At 38.5% G+C, this 17672-nt stretch overlaps 1 protein-coding gene and 1 long non-coding RNA gene across 2 annotated transcripts; one reads left to right on the plus strand and one right to left on the minus strand.

Moving 5' to 3' along the window:
• Window positions 1-507: 507 nt before the first annotated feature.
• On the minus strand, window positions 508-13624 carry sncgb (synuclein, gamma b (breast cancer-specific protein 1)). The gene is made up of 5 exons (XM_059324048.1): window positions 13199-13624; window positions 9358-9399; window positions 7452-7579; window positions 4452-4493; window positions 508-2676 (listed from the first exon to the last, which is right to left on the minus strand). Exons 1-5 carry the CDS (start codon window positions 13317-13319, stop codon window positions 2668-2670), a joined length of 342 nt encoding a protein of 113 aa, XP_059180031.1. The 5' UTR covers window positions 13320-13624; the 3' UTR covers window positions 508-2667.
• Window positions 6194-11627, plus strand: LOC131958970 (uncharacterized). Its single transcript, XR_009389367.1, has 3 exons — window positions 6194-7596; window positions 9915-9945; window positions 10586-11627. It is a non-coding gene; the product is annotated as an uncharacterized LOC131958970 (long non-coding RNA).
• Window positions 13625-17672: the final 4048 nt, after the last annotated feature.

The following is a 17672-nucleotide window of genomic DNA, read 5'->3' on the forward strand; positions in this document are numbered from 1 at the left end:
TCCATAGATGCTGTGTGCAAAGTTTGGTGCAAAACTCAGTGAACGCGTGGATATAAGATTTTTGAATGTTCGATGAAGTATGTGGGAGTTAATAGCCAAAACGCACTTTCCTTTATTATAGCGCAACCTAGTGGTGAAAATTCAGGATGACAATTGATTATAAAAAAATTTGCCAGGTGTGACTTATATTTAAAGTTTCATGAGTTTTGGGGTATGTTCAGGCAGTGAAAAATGCGATAATTTGGAACAAAGAATAAAAATAAAGAATCATTCGAAATACAATAGGGACCTCGCAAATCGTTGCCTGCTTGGGCCCTAATGACAATGTAAAAATGTCCATATGGTTGCTTTTACTGTCAGTAAGAAAGCAATTACACAAATTCAGCAGGCGTCCGGAGCTCAATCATTCCCTGTGACCCCTTAGTGGATAATTCTGTCCCCAACTATGGGATCATAATCAACACTCAACCCCAAGCCTTCCGCCGCTTCAAATAAATTCTTGACACATTTGCTGGATTTCAACAAAACCTTTTTAATTTCACTGGTACTGTTTATAAAATCAGCGAGTCTGCTTTGATGCCAACTTAAACATGGTGTGTGATTTGTGTTGGTGTGATTTGTGATTGTGTGTTTTTCTAGAGTGTGCTGTGTGTGTGTGTGTGTGTGTGTTGGTACAAGTGTAGTGTTGTGTTTGGTCTATGTGTGTGTGTGTGTGAATGTCAGATTGCTTCATAAGGCAACATGCAGTCATCAGTTTCCATTGGCCTCAAAGTAAAAACACACAAACCTGCTCCAGACACAAACACACACACACACACTTTGCTGGCTGAACCGGTTCTATGTTAACACACACACACACACACGCATATATATATATATATATATATATATATATATATATATATTTACACACATACAGTGCATAGAGACACACACACTGATGCTGGGCGGAAGAGCTGTGAAAGGTGGCATCACACTGCCTGAGAGGAGAAGGGACTCCTCTGATTGGCTGAGACAGTTGATGGGCGGGAGCTTCAGAACAGCCAGACTAGTTAGTGTGAAATAAAAATTACCCTGAAAACAACTACACATCCCAGAATTCAAGCTGTACACAGAACAACACATAAAGCTGATCCATAATTAAACCCATACCTTTGTTCTGCCCTCTTCGCCACTGATTCCATCACTGAATCAAAGTTTTTTCGTCACAGAAACAGATAATGTCCACGCTGCTCTCCTGATGGCATGCAAAGCAGTTTCACAAAGACTAAAAAGCAACTACACGATAACAAGAGGTGACCAGTATCAGCTGCTTATATTTCCTCCTCTAATTCAGTAACTAAAAACTAAACTTCACTTTTAATTTCCCCGTCAGTAGCAAACTAAATTTGAACAAAATCGTCTGACATTTCTGTCCCTTTCAGCTAGTCTGAAATCTTAAACGAACATATTTGAGGTTAACATTGAGGGAAATATTGTAGATGTTTTTTTATGGCTAATAAAACTGAATTATTCTAATTGTAATTGTGCAGCATTTTCAGCTTCTAAAGTATAAATGATGGGGTCCTGCATGCATGAACATATTATTTTCTGCCAGAGTTTGAGCAACACTGGGGGGAAAAGGGATGTCAGGAAAATCCATGAACCAATCAGAATTTACGAATCAAAATCGGATTCAATTTTAGCCAACTTTAACGACTTGTGGAACAACTTCTCATGCATCACGTTCAAGTTTCCGCTCTAACGTCAAAAAGAAAAAGAAAAAAAGAAGAGCATTGTGTATTGCTTCCTGGTTAATAACCCTGTTTCTAAATGACGAGGCCAAACACACACTAAGCCATACAAAGCTACACAGAACAGCTGCTACTCTATAGTCACAACACTGAACAAGTCATTCTACACATCTGTTCATGCAGTCTACTGTAGCTAACTAACTAACTACTGCACACAAAACAGAATAATATCTGTCCTCAATGCACGATTCCCTGCACAAGCCTCTGGAGGTTTATTTTATACACCAGCAGCTACACATGCACACACACATATATAAGCTAACATGGACACACAGGCACACAAACAGCAGATCACACACCCTCTCATACCCCGCCTCAGTCACTCAGTGAGTTATTGTTATTGTTGTGAGGCGTAACTGCATTTACACACCAAAAATACCTACAGTTAACACGTTTGCCCAGTGTGTGTGCCAGTGCTGGCATTTGCGGTATGTACTGTATGTGTGGAATTAAGGTGTGTGTTGGTTTTTTTTTTGATTGTGTGTAAGTGTGTGTTTGTGTGAGAGGTTTCTTTATAGGTTGGTAGGCGTGGGGGGGCTGTGACAACACCAGGGTTCATATCAGGACGACACTAACACACAGGTGAGGCGTGGGTAAGGCGGGCAGTGGAGGAAAAAGCTACAGGCTGCAGAAAACCAGAGGGGAGGAGACGGGGTGAGGACAGGTGGCTGCTCGGGGTGGGGGAGGCATCACGGAGTGACGAGGCAGAGGGGGAGATAGGAGGCTGAGGTGCGGCATCCGGAAGAGTCTGTTTTAGTTGATTTTGGTACTGTAAAGTCACAAAAAAATATGTTGAACATCTGGAGTCTGGTACAGCGAGGCGAGGGGAGCAAGGGGCCACTGGAGAGCACGGGAAGGGAGGTCGTGAAGACGACTAATACCCCTGGAAGAAAGGAAGGATACATGTCGGTGATGGAACGGAAATTCAGATGCTTTACTTGAGTTAAAGTTACATTACAAGTGAAAGGGACACTCCACAGATGTTACATGATTGATAAGCAGTGATGGAAAGTAACTAAGTACATTTACTCAAGTATAGGACTGTATCCAGTGGTTAGTGGATGGTATACCCAGGAGTACTGGGTATTAAGGCTTATCGATATAAAAAAGATAACGATTTATTTTTAAATATGATATTGAATTAGATCATATCACATATATCGATATAGTTCAATTTTTTTTCTTTCATTATATATAAATGCTGCCCTTACTAGGATTTGTCATATTTAGTTATTTTGTAATGTTCGTTACTCTTTTCTCATATAAATATATTTATTTCAGAAAAAAAGATTGCCCTTTTTTATGTCATAGGCTATTTTTATTTAAGATATTTTTTTTATCTAAATGTGCAATGTGTTTATAGAGCTTTGATTAAAAAAAAAAGGTACTCTTGCTGTTATACAGTATTTATATTCACTTAAATAAACGGTTCAATAAAAATACTTGTGTCATGTCATACCTGACTTTGACTGAACATTTGCTCTCACTTTGCGATAAAAATATCAGGATATATATCGTATATCTATATTCAGCCTAAATATTTTGGGATATGACTTTTGGTCCATATCGCCCAGCCCTACTGGGTATAACAAGATACAATCCGCAACGCCCAACCCACAGAAACCTGTTATATACCTGTTACCTAACCCAAACCTGCCCGACCAGGTGTGGTGAAAAGACTCATGCATCACTACGGCATAGGAATGTTTCGAAACCAAATATATCCAATAAGTTCAGAGCAGCAAACTCACAAAACCATCAAGATGAATTAAAGAAAGTTGATTATTGGATATATTGTTCTTTTTGCTGCAATACTTTCATCAGACAGCTGAAGTTAATTGTCACTTCTCCGAATTAAGAAGTTAAATATTTGTTTTGCTTATAAAATACAGAAATGTGTTAAACCTAAAGAAATTTTTTTTCAGAGGAATGAGAAGGATAGGACTCAATCATAGATCACATGACTTGATACGGAGATCATATGTTGTATGTAAAAACGTTATCTTAATTAGTAAATTAAATAGTATAAAATCTGTTTTGTAAGCAGTGGTACACCAGCAACTGTACTTCATGAAACTATGTGCTTGTAATATCAAAAATGAAAACCCTCCTTTTCAGTCTGTAGTTTTTGTCCAGTTGACTTTTTCACGTTAAACATTTGTCTCGATGAAACTGATAAACACCAAAAATGTTGTTTTTGTTTTCTGATCAGACTTTCTTCTGTGAGTCAAACAAAGTCCAGTGATGGAGTTCTCTTTCAAGCCTAAACTAGAGTTTTTACTATTTCATCTGTAGAAATGTAATGCTTTTATGAGCTCATCGTAATTTTGCATTAAAAAATCTGCAAAGTAACCAGCTTCAGCAGCCATCAGACAGATTAGAAGTAGTAAAATCTATAAAGTAGTGGAAGAAAGAGTCTCACAGGATTAAAAACTTGATTTAAGTAAGTAAATGTACTTAGTTACTTTCCTCCCTTGAGAAAGACTCATGCACTTTCAATAATTTAACTGAATTAATTTATGTTGCTCTCCCTGAGGTTTCTTCAATCCCCCCCCCCCCCCCCCCCCCCCCCCCCAACACACACACACACACTTCAAAATGTTTTTTTAGGATTTTTTCAAGGCACATTTGTGTTTAAAAGTTGAACTTGTTTCTTACCTCTCCTCCTTCCCCACCCTGCTCCATTCCCCCATATTCTCCCTGCAAGAGGAAACAGGAACAGTTAGAACAAGTTAGACTGAAAAAACCAGAGAGTGGATTAGAGAAGGATGAACTAATGATGTGATGTTAGGGTGGAGGGCCTCAAGCACCAATAGCCATCTACTGTAGCTTTCGTTTTCCTGCAGCTCTGATATAATAAAGCAGTTAAGACCATGCTGTAGGTTTGACTCAACCTGTATTATCATGCTTAAGACTTCCCAGGGGGTTCAGCTAGTTGATTAGAGCTCTATAGCGCATAAGGGGGGACTCCAGGTGCACAGGTCTTGTTCAGCCTGAGCAGTGCATGAAGTTATTCTGGTGCATGCCATGAATATATTCACTGGCTTATCTGGCGTGCTGGAGATGTGGCTGAGGGCTTGTATGTCACTTAGCGCTACACAGGGGAGCTACATGGTTAGAAATGAAGAGTTTGAGTGTCATTAATGTCTATATCACACAAATAAGTGAACATCTGAGAGGTCAGAGGAAAGTGTTTGAGTAGGAAATTGTGAATTACTTGCAAAATACAACACATGCTGTTAAACAGTCAATAGAGGAATTTATTAAAATACTGCAGGAGTGCGTGTCACAGCAGCTGCAGTTCCTCTTTCCCCTCTTGACGCTCACTTCATCTGTTGCTGGCTGTCAGCCATTATATACACAGAGTTACCAGTTTATTAATTACGCTTGTGCCATTTAGGTGAATGTATAATTATTATAACGACATGCTATAGTATGACTTTTTTTTTCTTTGTCCAATTTTTGTACATAATTTTCTGTCATTTATGGACAAACTATACAACTAATATGTACCAACAGACCATAATAAAGTTATTTTTAGGCATTTTAAAATTTGACCATTTTTGGCAAAAGATCAACACACTATAGTATGACTTTTTTTTTTTTTTTTTTTTTGACATCACATAATATGTTATTTTTCTGTCATTTCTGGACAAGCAATGTCCTAATATGAATCAACAGACTATAATAAAGTCATTTTAGCAGTTGTAGGCATTTTAAAATTTGACATCCCATCCCATCCCATAATTTGGTGTTTTTCTGTCATTTATGGACAAACTATACAACTAATATGTATAAACACATTATAATTAAGTGATTTTTAGCATTTTAGGCATTTTCAAATTTGACCATTTTTGACAAAAATCTACGTTGCTTTTTTAACAGAACATATGATGCATAAGACTGGTGTTATATAACTATTTATTTATTTGTATCTATTATTTATTTTTAAAGGTAAGCAACTGACTGATAGATACACTGATGCTCATTTTTTATTCCATTTAATTTATTTTGGTCAGAAATGTATTGATACTGAACATACAGTACTGATGATCCTTTATGCATTTAATTCATTTTTATTTTAACATTTTCAGAAATGAACTGATGATGAGCATACAGTACTGATATTTAGCCATTTAATTTATTTTGTATCTATTTTTCTCAGTATTCATTTCTAGAATTGGTTGATAATTTAAAACACTGTTCTCCATCTGTATCTCCATCAAAGATCACATATCTTCATATCAGTCGGGCTCTATCATTACAGGCGTACAAAATAAACTGGTAACTTGGTGCATGTAGCATGCAGAGTATCCCTCCTGTCTCTTCTTGACCCCGCCCACCCCAGTATGACCTATGACCCCACACTGCTCTGTCCAATAGACACCTCGTATACAGGCTCCTCCTATCAGGGAAACAGACACGAGACACACACAGAAAGCATAAATAACAAAAGGTGAAAACAACAGCGGCGCACAACAACAACAACAACAAAAACAACAACACACATTACAGAAGCATCACCACAGAATTACAACAAAAGAAGCGACGTACAAGACACAGAAAAACTTTGAGAAAGACATGCACCAAAGACAAAGAAGTTAGATGAACGGCCATCTAACGTCCGACAAAAAGGTTTGAAACACAAGAGCAGGAGGAGGGCCATCTGTGTCACAAATTAAACATATCTCAGGTAAAATGTTTCAGTAACTGTACAATGTAACTATGCAGTACATTTGAGCTTTATTTGTACTGAAAACTGTACCTTAAAACTTTTTTTTGTGCAATTGTTTAGTATTACCATTGAGTTGCATGTGCTTGACGTTTTATTGTTGTGCTTTTTGTTTAATTAAGTTAGTGTTTGTAATGAAATGTGCTCTATAAATTAAGCTGCCTTGCCTTTAGTGCTGCAAGGATTAATGGATAAATCAATATAAACAATGCTGGTGATCAATTAATAATTTAAGTAGAGCTAGAGTGATAAATCGGCCAAGTTGGTAACAAGAAACTCCATTACAGATGTAAAAAAAGGACAAATCTAACAATCAGAATCGAGATTGTTTCAAAATATATATTTTTACATTTTTATTTTTTAAATATCAACCAATATATTAGATCAACTCCATCTGAAAATATTAATATCTCAAAGATAATCCACTATGGGTCAGGGGACACATGTAAATGGCCAATTTTTCCTGATTTTAGCTTCTTAAACTCGAGTTTTTGGTTATTGTCTTGGTTTTATATCATTGCAAACTTTGCAAAAATCTTCAAAAATCATCAGAGAAAACTAACAGCTGAAATATGTTTCTATGAGCTTGTAAGTGACCCATTAATAATAACGGTAAAAAAAAAAGGATGTCTTGTCATGAAATAAAGCATAACCATCAAGGAATTGTGTGTTAATTTACATTTAAAAATTGCTTTGAGTTATCATTTTGTTAAAGAAGGAAAGTAAAAATAACATTTCTTTGACATTCTGCAGCTCCCTGATGTGTTAATATGGTTAAACAGCTCTATCTGGTGGCTAAACATGAACCAGGTATCTATAAAAGCATTTATATCATTCAATATTAGTTTTCAAGCAGAATTTAACTTGAATAAGTCTGTCAAAAGGTCATGTTGCTGCACACTGTTGTAGTAACCATGGTAACTGACCTGGTTGACCAGCCCGGTCGATGCGGCAACGTTCTCCACCCCCTCCACGCCCGCCTGTGACACCTCGTTGGCTCCGGCGACCACTGTGTCTCCAACGATGTTGGTCTGATCCACGGTCCTGTTGGCCACTGAACCGCACAGTACGGTACAGTTAGTGAGACAGAAACACACACACAACAACACACATTCACACACACACACACGCACACACACACACACTGACACTGTATATTGTCCTGACTGAGACTGATTTTCAGGGTCTCACTGAGCTCTGCTGCCTTTTAGATATTCCAAGATGTGACTCTAATACTCGAACCACTCTCACGCCTCAACAAACCAAATACACAAAGGCAACAAATATTACAGATATATCTGTTGACAGATTGTATCGGCCTATATCAGTATCTATGTATATGCTGTCTGATATGTGCTGGCATCAAAACTTTTTTTACAGAATATATCATGAAGAAAATGTTGCTTGGCATGATTTATAAACAGTAATGACGTTTATTTAGCCATTTATTTTATTCCTATTTATTCAAATAGTATTATTATTAATAATAATAATAATAATAATAATAATAATAATAATAATAATAATATTAATAATATTAATAATAATAATAATTATAAATATTATTATACAAACAATGTAATACATTGTTTGTATAATGTATAACAATGTTAAATATTATTTAATACAGTTTTACGCTTGCAAATTTACCCAGAGAGCTACTTTCTCAGAGTGGGGAAAATTGGTGCACAATCCATATTAAAAAATGTCTATTTTAATTCCAGCTAAAAAAATGACTATATCGGTTATTGGTGAATTTTCCCCTGTAAAATCAGTTTTGGCATCGGTCTCAAACACCCCATATCAGTCGGGCTCCGACAAATACGATCCAATTGGAGGCAGAGTAAGGTGGGTCATGACTTCCCAACCTTATACTCTATAACGGGAGTGGGAAGGTTAAGCAAGACGGTGGCGTTCTCAGGTTGTCCCTCGCTGTTGCACGGCATACGATACATACCATTAGTGACGAGCATGAACCCTTAAGCATCTGAAGGAGGCACACCAAGCTTTATACTAACTCTGGAGTGCTCCGAAACTCAGGTGACATAGTATAAAGAGCAACAAAGTTTGCATAGGGTGGATGACTTAATTGCATTTACTACTTTACTTAAGTCTGTCATTTTTAGTGACAAATGTTGTTATTTTCGCTTAAACCATGATCTTTTCCCAAACCTAACCATGCAGTTTTGTTTGAATTAAGGAGTTTTAAAACTGCAACCCTAGTGGAGCATCATAGTTTTGATACATGGGCTTTCCAGTGCTTTAAAAAAGTGACCCCAAAGGACTTCCTGACCATGGTTTCTTATGTGACAAGTCGGGAACTGACTGGTTAACCAGATGTCAAATCATCCAGAAGTTGTTTCTGAATCACCTTAGACAGGAAATAGTTCTCCAATCTGTTTTTTTAGATTTAGTTTGTCTTGTGTTCTTTAGTGCAGTGTCTTTTTGCCTCATTATGAGCCGTAATAAGCTCGTTACTGCCCCCTGACACCAGAGGACAGAAAACACTTGGTGAAAACAGCCACAGGGGGCAACAATGAGCCCACAGCACGTCCCGAAAACAAACGTCAACAAGTGACAGAAATATGACATTTATAATGTATCTGAAATTATTTCAAACAGCTTTTTTTAGTTTTACATGAAAAAAAAAACGCTAACTGATTTGTTGGAATGGAAACCCATGATTTGGATTCAGACACCTGTGAGATCACAAAAATGCACCGGAAGATGACAACCACTGCTGGATAACAGGTAAAAAATAATGTCTTGTCTTAAATTTTACTCTAAGAAGATTATGTGTCTTGAGCGCAGAGAAGCAGGTTCTCTACTTACCTGTGTTTACTGATGAAACAACTCCCTCCTTTGTCTTACTGCCTGAGGATCAAAGAGAGATTACAATCAAATTCATGAGCATAACTCACTGAATCCTGCTTTAATAATAATAAAAAGGAATTTACAATTCCTGATTTTTGTAGCTTTTGTTGAATAGTCATTTCATAATCAAATTTGCATTTTTTTATTGATTTATTTTGTATTTTCTGAGGATTTTTTTTGTCTTATAATCAGTATAATGATTAGGATGCAACAAGACATTTTTTATTATTATTAATCAATAAATCAAAATGAATCTTACACTGAACTGATGAAAAATTCATGTTGTAGTGATAAGAGAATAAACTTAATATTTAATTAAATGTAATTAATATTGGACATAATAGTTTATCTTGTAAAAAAAAGAAGTAAAATGCCATATTTCAAATTTCACTTTGCTTTAAAAGTACACATTTCATACAATTTAATTGCCACAAAGCTGTGAAATATCAAAATTGCTATGTTGCATATTTATCCTTCCATTTTGAAACATTTTTTCGCTGTTGTTGCCTCCACAGACTGTGGTATATCCCTCCTGCGGTCTTTCAGGTCAGCAGAATCCATTGCTCTTTCTAAAAATACATTTAAAGGCTCAGTGTCCTTTCAGTGTGACTGAAGCATTTCCCTGTTTTTTAAAAGTCAACATGGTCTTTTTTTTCATCTGCTTGGATTGTTTATTTTTCTGTTATCTTTCCCTTTAAACCCTGAGAACTCCTGTGTTGTCTCTATAAAGATAATTTGGTGTTTTATGTGAATATATTTGTTGGAAAACATACTGTGAACTGCACCACTTCTGTGCATCTCCCCCTCTGCTCAGCAGCACTGTGCTCATTATAGTATGATCCCAAGCAGATTAAATTGTGGTTATATAATCTGCCAGAGTGAGGGATAGGAAGGAGGGAAATCTCTGCTCTAAGAGATCAAAGGGAAGAATAGGAGTAAGGTAGAAACTAAGGAAGGAAAGGAAGAATAAACCTGCGGAATAACATGATTTTGTGCACACTGACTGTTCCCTCTATCACACAGATGCTACCATTATTCTGCATCCACCCATCCTCTGCTTCCCTTCATCTCTCTGCACGCTCCGTGTGCTACATGAGCCACGTGCCTGAGTACTGAGCAGTACTGCAGCACAGCCCAACACACACACATACACACACACTGCAATGACACAGCTTCTTTCTCCCAGTCAACAGAGGGAGCCACCTGAGTGTCACTGTGAATATCTGTATCTGAGCCTGTGGTGATCTGTCTGTCACCAGCCTAAAGAACAGACTGTACCTGAATGTGAAAGTGTCACTTAAATCATCAAACAAGATGCGGGCAGAAGCAGATGCAGTTCTGCAGGTGATGCACAGGACAAGAAAGCCATTTTGAAAATAATCCTGATAGTAAATGTCAATCCAGATCGAAAGCTTGCCTCAATAAATGAAGATTGCAGGGATTAGAGCGTGTGAATGCTTTTTCCTTTTATGAAATAATGTGCAAATATATGGCTTTAGTTGGGTTTTTCCAGAGGAGGATTTGTGCTTTAGCAGTCCTGATGAGATAAGCTCAGACATGTCCCAGATTGAATGAAAAACCCCATCAATGGTGGCAGTTTTTATGCTTTTTCATCAATGTGAAATATATCTAATATATATATGTACTGAGACATTAACATGCATAGAGTAAACTTACTACACACCCACACATGTACATGTGCAGAAGAGAGAACATGCTGATGTGTTAAGATCTCTTCCGTAAACTCAAAGAATTATTAAAATGCATAAAGAAAATGCATCATTGCGGATAGATCTTTTTTTTAATTAAATAGCTGCTTAAGCACCATCTCATTATCTGCAAAACTGCCTTAGGCAATACTGTAATATCAATGGAGAAAATCTGCCACTAGGACCCTTTTCTTACGTATTATTGATGAGTTAAGAGAAGAAAAATCTGATTTTGGGGAGATTTTAAGATATTACTAATTTAAAAAATGTAATATAATATAACACTTGAATAGAATTTACATAAAATGAGTTTGGAGCTGTTTGTGTTCACTGACTGGTATGATTTCTTTATTAAATCACAGAGCACGTCCAGCTGTCTGTCCAGGTCTGGCCTGTGTATGAGCAGCTGTGCGGACCTTGTTACTGTGTACCCACATTCACATGCTGACGTATGCACTCTGCTGCAGGCAGATACAGTGCTTTATCGTCGCCATCGACCCTCCTCACTTCAGCGATCACATCCCTTCTCCCTCTTCTGTTCCTCCGCGTGATCTGCATGCCCCTTTTCTCTTACTTTTCTCTCCATCTCTCAGTCAGTCCCCCTCCCTGCACCCTCTCCTTAACCTGTACTCTCTGGAACAACCAGGTTTCATTTTCCAGTGAGTGTCCTCCCTCCACCTCCATCATCCCTCCATGTCAACTCTCTTTCTGCCCCTCCATCTGTTCATACAGGAGCCACGAGACCAGAAGCTCAAAGCTTTTTCTGACATAACACCCCTCCCTTCTCTCTCCCTCTTTTCTCTCTCTCTCTCCATCCCTCCATCTTTTCCCCGGGATAGGTTGGTGGTGGCGGTGAGAGAGGGGTTGTTTTAAGAGCTGCGGGGGGAGGAAGGTGGTTAGTCATCAAAGCAGCACACACTGGCAGGCAAATCCTGCTGCTGCAACGCCACAAACGTGCACACACACGTTCGTGCACCAACACGGGGATGGGGTGAGGATGGAGGGGGGTGATGGGAGAGCAAATTGCTGCAGTGCTCAAGTGATCCTTGCCCTGTCTTCCTCACCTCCCTCCCCGTGCTTTCAGCTCAGGTCATTGACTCTTGCACGCATGCCGTTATATTATTTTTTTCCATTTTCCACCATCGTGATTAAGATTATAAAGCTGGTGTGTGACGGTCAGTCGGTGTGCAGAAAGGGACGGACTGCAGACGACGACAAAGACTTCCACTCCGCTAACTCCTCACCCACCCTCCTACTTTTTACACCCCTCCCCTTTCAGGCGGCCTAAAAGCCTGGTGCTCGAGGTAACCTTGAGATGTGACGCATTTGCTGCTTAAGCCAATATAACAGTACAAGGGAACCACAGTGTGACAGAAAAAGCATCTACAGCGTAATTAACATTTAAAATCTCTGTCTGTCCTCACGTACTTCTGTTGCAAATCTGTACATTTATAGTAAAACATCAGGGAATATACCCAAACATGCACGGTAGACTATTAAATATAGGTCAACTCTACTCTGTAAATTAAAAAAGGCAGATAAACTGAGTCTCTGGGGACTTCATCGCTGCACTGAGTCCATCACCGGACGTCCCTCTGCAAGCTGCTCCACAAACCAGTCAATGAATAAAATACGACTTGAGCTTGAGCATCACGAGATCCTGCAGAATCCCTCGTTCCTCTCCCCTTCTATTCTTTTTCTCCCTGACAGACAGACCAGCCCACCACCAGCTACTGTCCTGCTACCCAATTACAACTTTCTCCATGAGAGTCCCCCTCCTCACGCTGTCAATCCTTCACTCTTTCAGACCCCCACCCTCTGCCCTGCACCAGTCCTGCAGCAGTATCCTGCCAGTGCTCTCTCCATCGCCTCCTTTCTTCCTCTCCTTCTCCTCCTCCTCCCTCTCCTCTGTTCCTGTCGCTTCTCACAAGTGTCCCAGACATGGACACCCATGGGACCCCAACCCCAAACGGTGCAAAAACACATGATGCAACCACACCGAAAGATGAGCGTATCGCCCCTCAAACTTACCAGTTTTTCCTTTTTTAATTCAACTCGGTGCAGGTCCACAGACCAGATGTGTTACATACCTACATACATCACCCCTTCCTTGGTCTTGGCTGCTGCCTCCTCCATGCCAGCTTTGGTCTTCTCTGCGGCGGCCACCACCCCCTCCTTGGCCATAGAGAACCCCTTCATCAGTACATCCATCTTGGGCGACGAGACGGCTGGGCTCCCCTGCTCCAAACGGGCCTGGCTGGCTGGTTGGCTGGCTGGCTGGTGCTTACAGTGAGCGTGCAAGAAGAGATGATGTGAGATGTGAGAGTGTGTGTGTGTGTGTCTGTGTGAGTAAGCGTGTGTGCCAGTGGCTCCTCCTCTCTTCGGTGATACAGCAGAGGGCTGAGAGGACTGCACAGCAGGGCTACAGCACGCAGACTGAGAGACAGAGGGGGGAGGAAACAGCCTGTATGCACAAGATGGAGCGAGGAGGAGGAGGAGGAGGAGGAGGAAGAGGAGGAGGAGGAGAAGGAGGAGGAGGAGGAGGAGAGACGGCCGGATGCTGCAGCATTTTCAAGTCATGCTGCAACCCCCGCGCCTCAGCCACACCTCCACCTGTCATCCATCTTTCTCCTGATGACTCTCACTCATGCTCCATGCAGCCTCCAGCTTGCTTTTTTACATATTTTGATTGGCAGATTGTTCCGGACACACCTTTCTATATGCCGAGCTTGTGATCACTGTTACATAACCAGCAGCGCCTCGGTGTTGGAAGCAAAGAGGATTTTTCACATCATATGCCTTGTGAGATATTATCATGTAATCTATAATCACAAAGCTAGTCCCAACAATAACTCCTCCTTCTTTTTCTGATAGTATTCCTGGATGTTATTGCACTGCATGTTTTGTGTGTATTTATTTGGAACTGAATAACGAGAGAAAAAGAGAGCACCTGCAGCCATTAGTATTCATGTGAGGAGGAGAGAAAAATGCTTCGTCATCTCCACCTGAATGAGTCACGACCCTCCTCCCCCTCCCCCGACATCATCCCATTTCGCCCAGACGTGCCAACTCAGCAGCACAGCAATTTCGTGGCTAAATCTGACCACGAATATCTTTTTGTTTAATTCAAAAATGGCAAAGCAAGCAGAGATATATAATATGGAACACAATGAAGAATACAATGCTGGAACTCTTTTTTTCCCTTTTCTTTTTTTTAATTTGCATTGGTCCATATACCTGATAAAATAAAGGTGAGAGGAGCGATGTGATATATTTGGAACAGTGCTATTTGCAGAGAGGAGGAAGTCTGGTATTTACAGTCTAGTTTTACAGAATGACACTGCCCTCTGGTGGCCTAAACACATACAACATCATGACGCAGCAGTATGGCTGCCTGACAGTTCTCGTTAGACATGTAAAGGAATATTAAAGCATTTATTGGACAAATTTCAAGGTTTAAAGTCTTAAATCAAGTATGTAAGGAGGCCAGTATCAAAGTGATTTTTTAATTTATATTAAAAGGGTAGAATGACAGAAGTGACTTGGGATAAGGAAGCCACAATGAACTGAGTTTTTTGGAAGTGGTGAACATTGCTATGGTTTCATTAAACGAGAAATATGTGGATTGTTTAATAATTGTTTATATATTAGTATATTTTATTATTATTTTTGCATTGGCCAAGCTATACACGGTTTATCATAGAAAATGTAAAAACAGCCATTATTGACGGATTTTAACTATCTCTCCTTGAATGGATCAGAAGTTATGAACGTTTCTGTTAGAAAAAGTAACCATATTGAAGGTTGAAATTGTGATATTTCTGCCAAATCACTTTATTCTACATGTGTCATTTAAAACATCACTTAAAACCATTTGTAATAACCAGATCCTGTTTAAAACATTCAATTCTGCTCCTCAGCGACACTAAAGCCATGATTGATTCTGCTGAGATGAACGGTCAAATAACAAATATTCACTGAAAATCTGTTTACACAGAGCTGAGAGGAGAGGACAGGAGAGGTTGCAAGTAAATGTTGTAAAAGTTCATGTATAGCATGTGGAAAGCCAATTTTTTCCTCCCTATTTTCATGGCACTTGTGGGCACTCCAAAATTAGTTGTAATTATACATTGCATATTGTTCACAATAAAAAAATAATTTAACAGAGTAATTCGACTTTCTTTTATGATTTATTTCATAACTATGTTATTCTGCACGAAATACATTTTTCAGTTGTTCCCACCTCTAGCCATGATTGTGCCAATTCCATAGAGCTGCAGGACTTATAGAGTGCTGTGAAAAATAAGGCCACAGTGAATAAAAAGTAAAAAGACTGATTGACCCTAAATGACTGAGTAAATGAGTATATTGCCATTACTTGTTAACATACTGTTAGTCACAAAGTCTTACAGTACATACAAAGTACCTGCGGTTTTTCGAACTCCTCCAAGGCAATTTCATCGTTTTGCACCAAACTTTGCACACAGCATCTATGGACCCAAAGTTTTGTATAATAATGCACAGACTATCCCTTTAATCCTCATACAGTGTCTGAAGGAGGACTCTTAACTGATATGTATAAGTTAGAAGAGGCAGGTAGCAATGGTGGAAAGTAACTATGTACATAAGAAAAAAAAAGTTTAAAAAAAAAGTTTAAAAAAAAAAAGTTTAAAAAAGAAGGTTAAAAAAAAAAGTACTAATACCACACTGTGAAATGACTCCACTCCGCTCATTTTAACTACCTAATAAACTTTTAAGTGGTTTAATTTATGAAAATGGGTAATAATTTTAAATGTATCATGTTTTTCATTTTAAATCTTGACCTGAAAAGTAATTAAAGCTGTCAGCTAAATGTAGAGGAGTAAAAAGTACAATATGTGCCTCAAAATGTAGTGGAGTAGAAGTATAAAGTTACATAAAATGTACATAAAAGTACCTCAAAATTGTACTTTAAGTCCAGTACTTGAGTAAATGTACATAGTTACTTTCCACCATTGCTACCTGCCTCTTCTAACTTATACATATCAGTTAAGAGTCCTCCTTCAGACACTGTATGAGGATTAAAGGGATAGTTTGTGCATTATTATACAAAACTCGTGTTAGAATAATTTGAATATTCTACGTTGTTTAAAATGAAATGATTACTGTGTCTCTCTTTTTGCATTTGCTGTTTGTCTCCACGGTCATCAAAGGTCACTATGCATGCGTAATTCACTAAACCTTGATAATATCTATCTCTATGCATTTATATTAATCAGGCGATATGATTTTGATACAATGATTATGTTTGTGTGTTAATGTTGATTTAGAAACTGTGATTACTTTAATTACATATATTCCATTTGCTTAAACTGATTAAGATTCTATAATCACAAATAATATTATCGTCTGTTTTATATTTTTTAGACTTTAAAATAACAAGTAGACATTGAAGAATCTTTTGGCTCCTGTTATATCTCTGTTGAACATAACAAGGCAGAATGTTTGTCATAACAAGTTTGCTAGCAGGTCCAGGCACGGCCTTGTTCCAGGCAGCAAGATTGTTGCCCGGTGGCTTGACGTGTCCCTGTATTGATTAAGACTGGCGAATCAGCGGATGAAGAAGGCGGCACTTCCTGGAAGAAATCTACCTTCATTATATAATAAACATTGTTAGTTTTGGAACTAGGTTTTTTTTTTCCAGGGGAAGAGACCTGGTTCAGACTTCATGACCTGTAACCAGTCTGTGTGTATCAGGGACAGTTAAAAAGTGAACCCAGAGCTCTGTAACTTCACATTTCTTGACGTATTGTAATAAACTTTTGTTAAACTGAGAACTTGGACGTCTCCTGCTCATCATTCCCCATCAACGACTGCGCAGAAATAATTGGTGAGGATTTTTTGTTGTTGGAATCAGATTATTCAATTTTCAGGGTTTCCTCATGCAATTTTTCTAACACTTGGTACAATTATTGTCAATGTCCTCCTAAGGATAACCCTTTAAGGTTTTATTGATCGGGCCGAGGTGGCACTATGGTGGCAGTCTAATTTCATATTTGGTACCGTGACCACACTATAACACTTAAGGCAATGAAATTCATAGGGGTGGTGTAGACTGGCCCCTGTAACGCACACACCCCGACGGCAACCTCTCATTGAAAAATAAAAACTCAGTCAACCAAATAGTAAAGTGGTCTAGCAGACTGGTTGGTGAGCCACAGCTCAACGTGGAGACCTTGTACACAAAACAATTACAGCGCATTACTGGTTCAATTTTAAATGACAGTTCCCATCCATTGCACACAGAGTTTCAGCTCCTCCCCTCTGGGCGTAGGTTTACAATCCCTAGGTTTAGAACAAATAGACACAAAAACAGTTTTGTCCCTGCTGTGCTTTGCACAGGTGTTTATTTATTGTTGCTTTTATGTATGTATTTACTATTTCTATATATACATTTTAACCTTTATCTACGTTTTTACAGCCTAAACAAGTTTCATTTTATTTTTTCATTTTATTTTGCTGTTTTATTTTGTTTATTTTTCTGTCTTCTTTTTTTATTGCTATTCGTATTTTAGTTCACATCAA

The sequence above is a fragment of the Centropristis striata genome, chromosome 21 (assembly GCF_030273125.1).
Source record: "Centropristis striata isolate RG_2023a ecotype Rhode Island chromosome 21, C.striata_1.0, whole genome shotgun sequence".
Classification (NCBI taxonomy): Eukaryota; Metazoa; Chordata; class Actinopteri; order Perciformes; family Serranidae; genus Centropristis; species Centropristis striata.

Excerpts from the sequence above, each read along its gene's own strand:
- sncgb (XM_059324048.1), bottom strand. The coding sequence starts at position 13,319 with ATGGATGTACTGATGAAGGGGTTCTCTATGGCCAAGGAGGGGGTGGTG. Across the intron at positions 9,400-13,198 it reads GGAAGGGGTGATGTATGTAG|GCAGTAAGACAAAGGAGGGA; the intron begins GTATGTAACACA and ends TTTGATCCTCAG. Across the intron at positions 7,580-9,357 it reads TGTTTCATCAGTAAACACAG|TGGCCAACAGGACCGTGGAT; the intron begins GTAAGTAGAGAA and ends TGTGCGGTTCAG.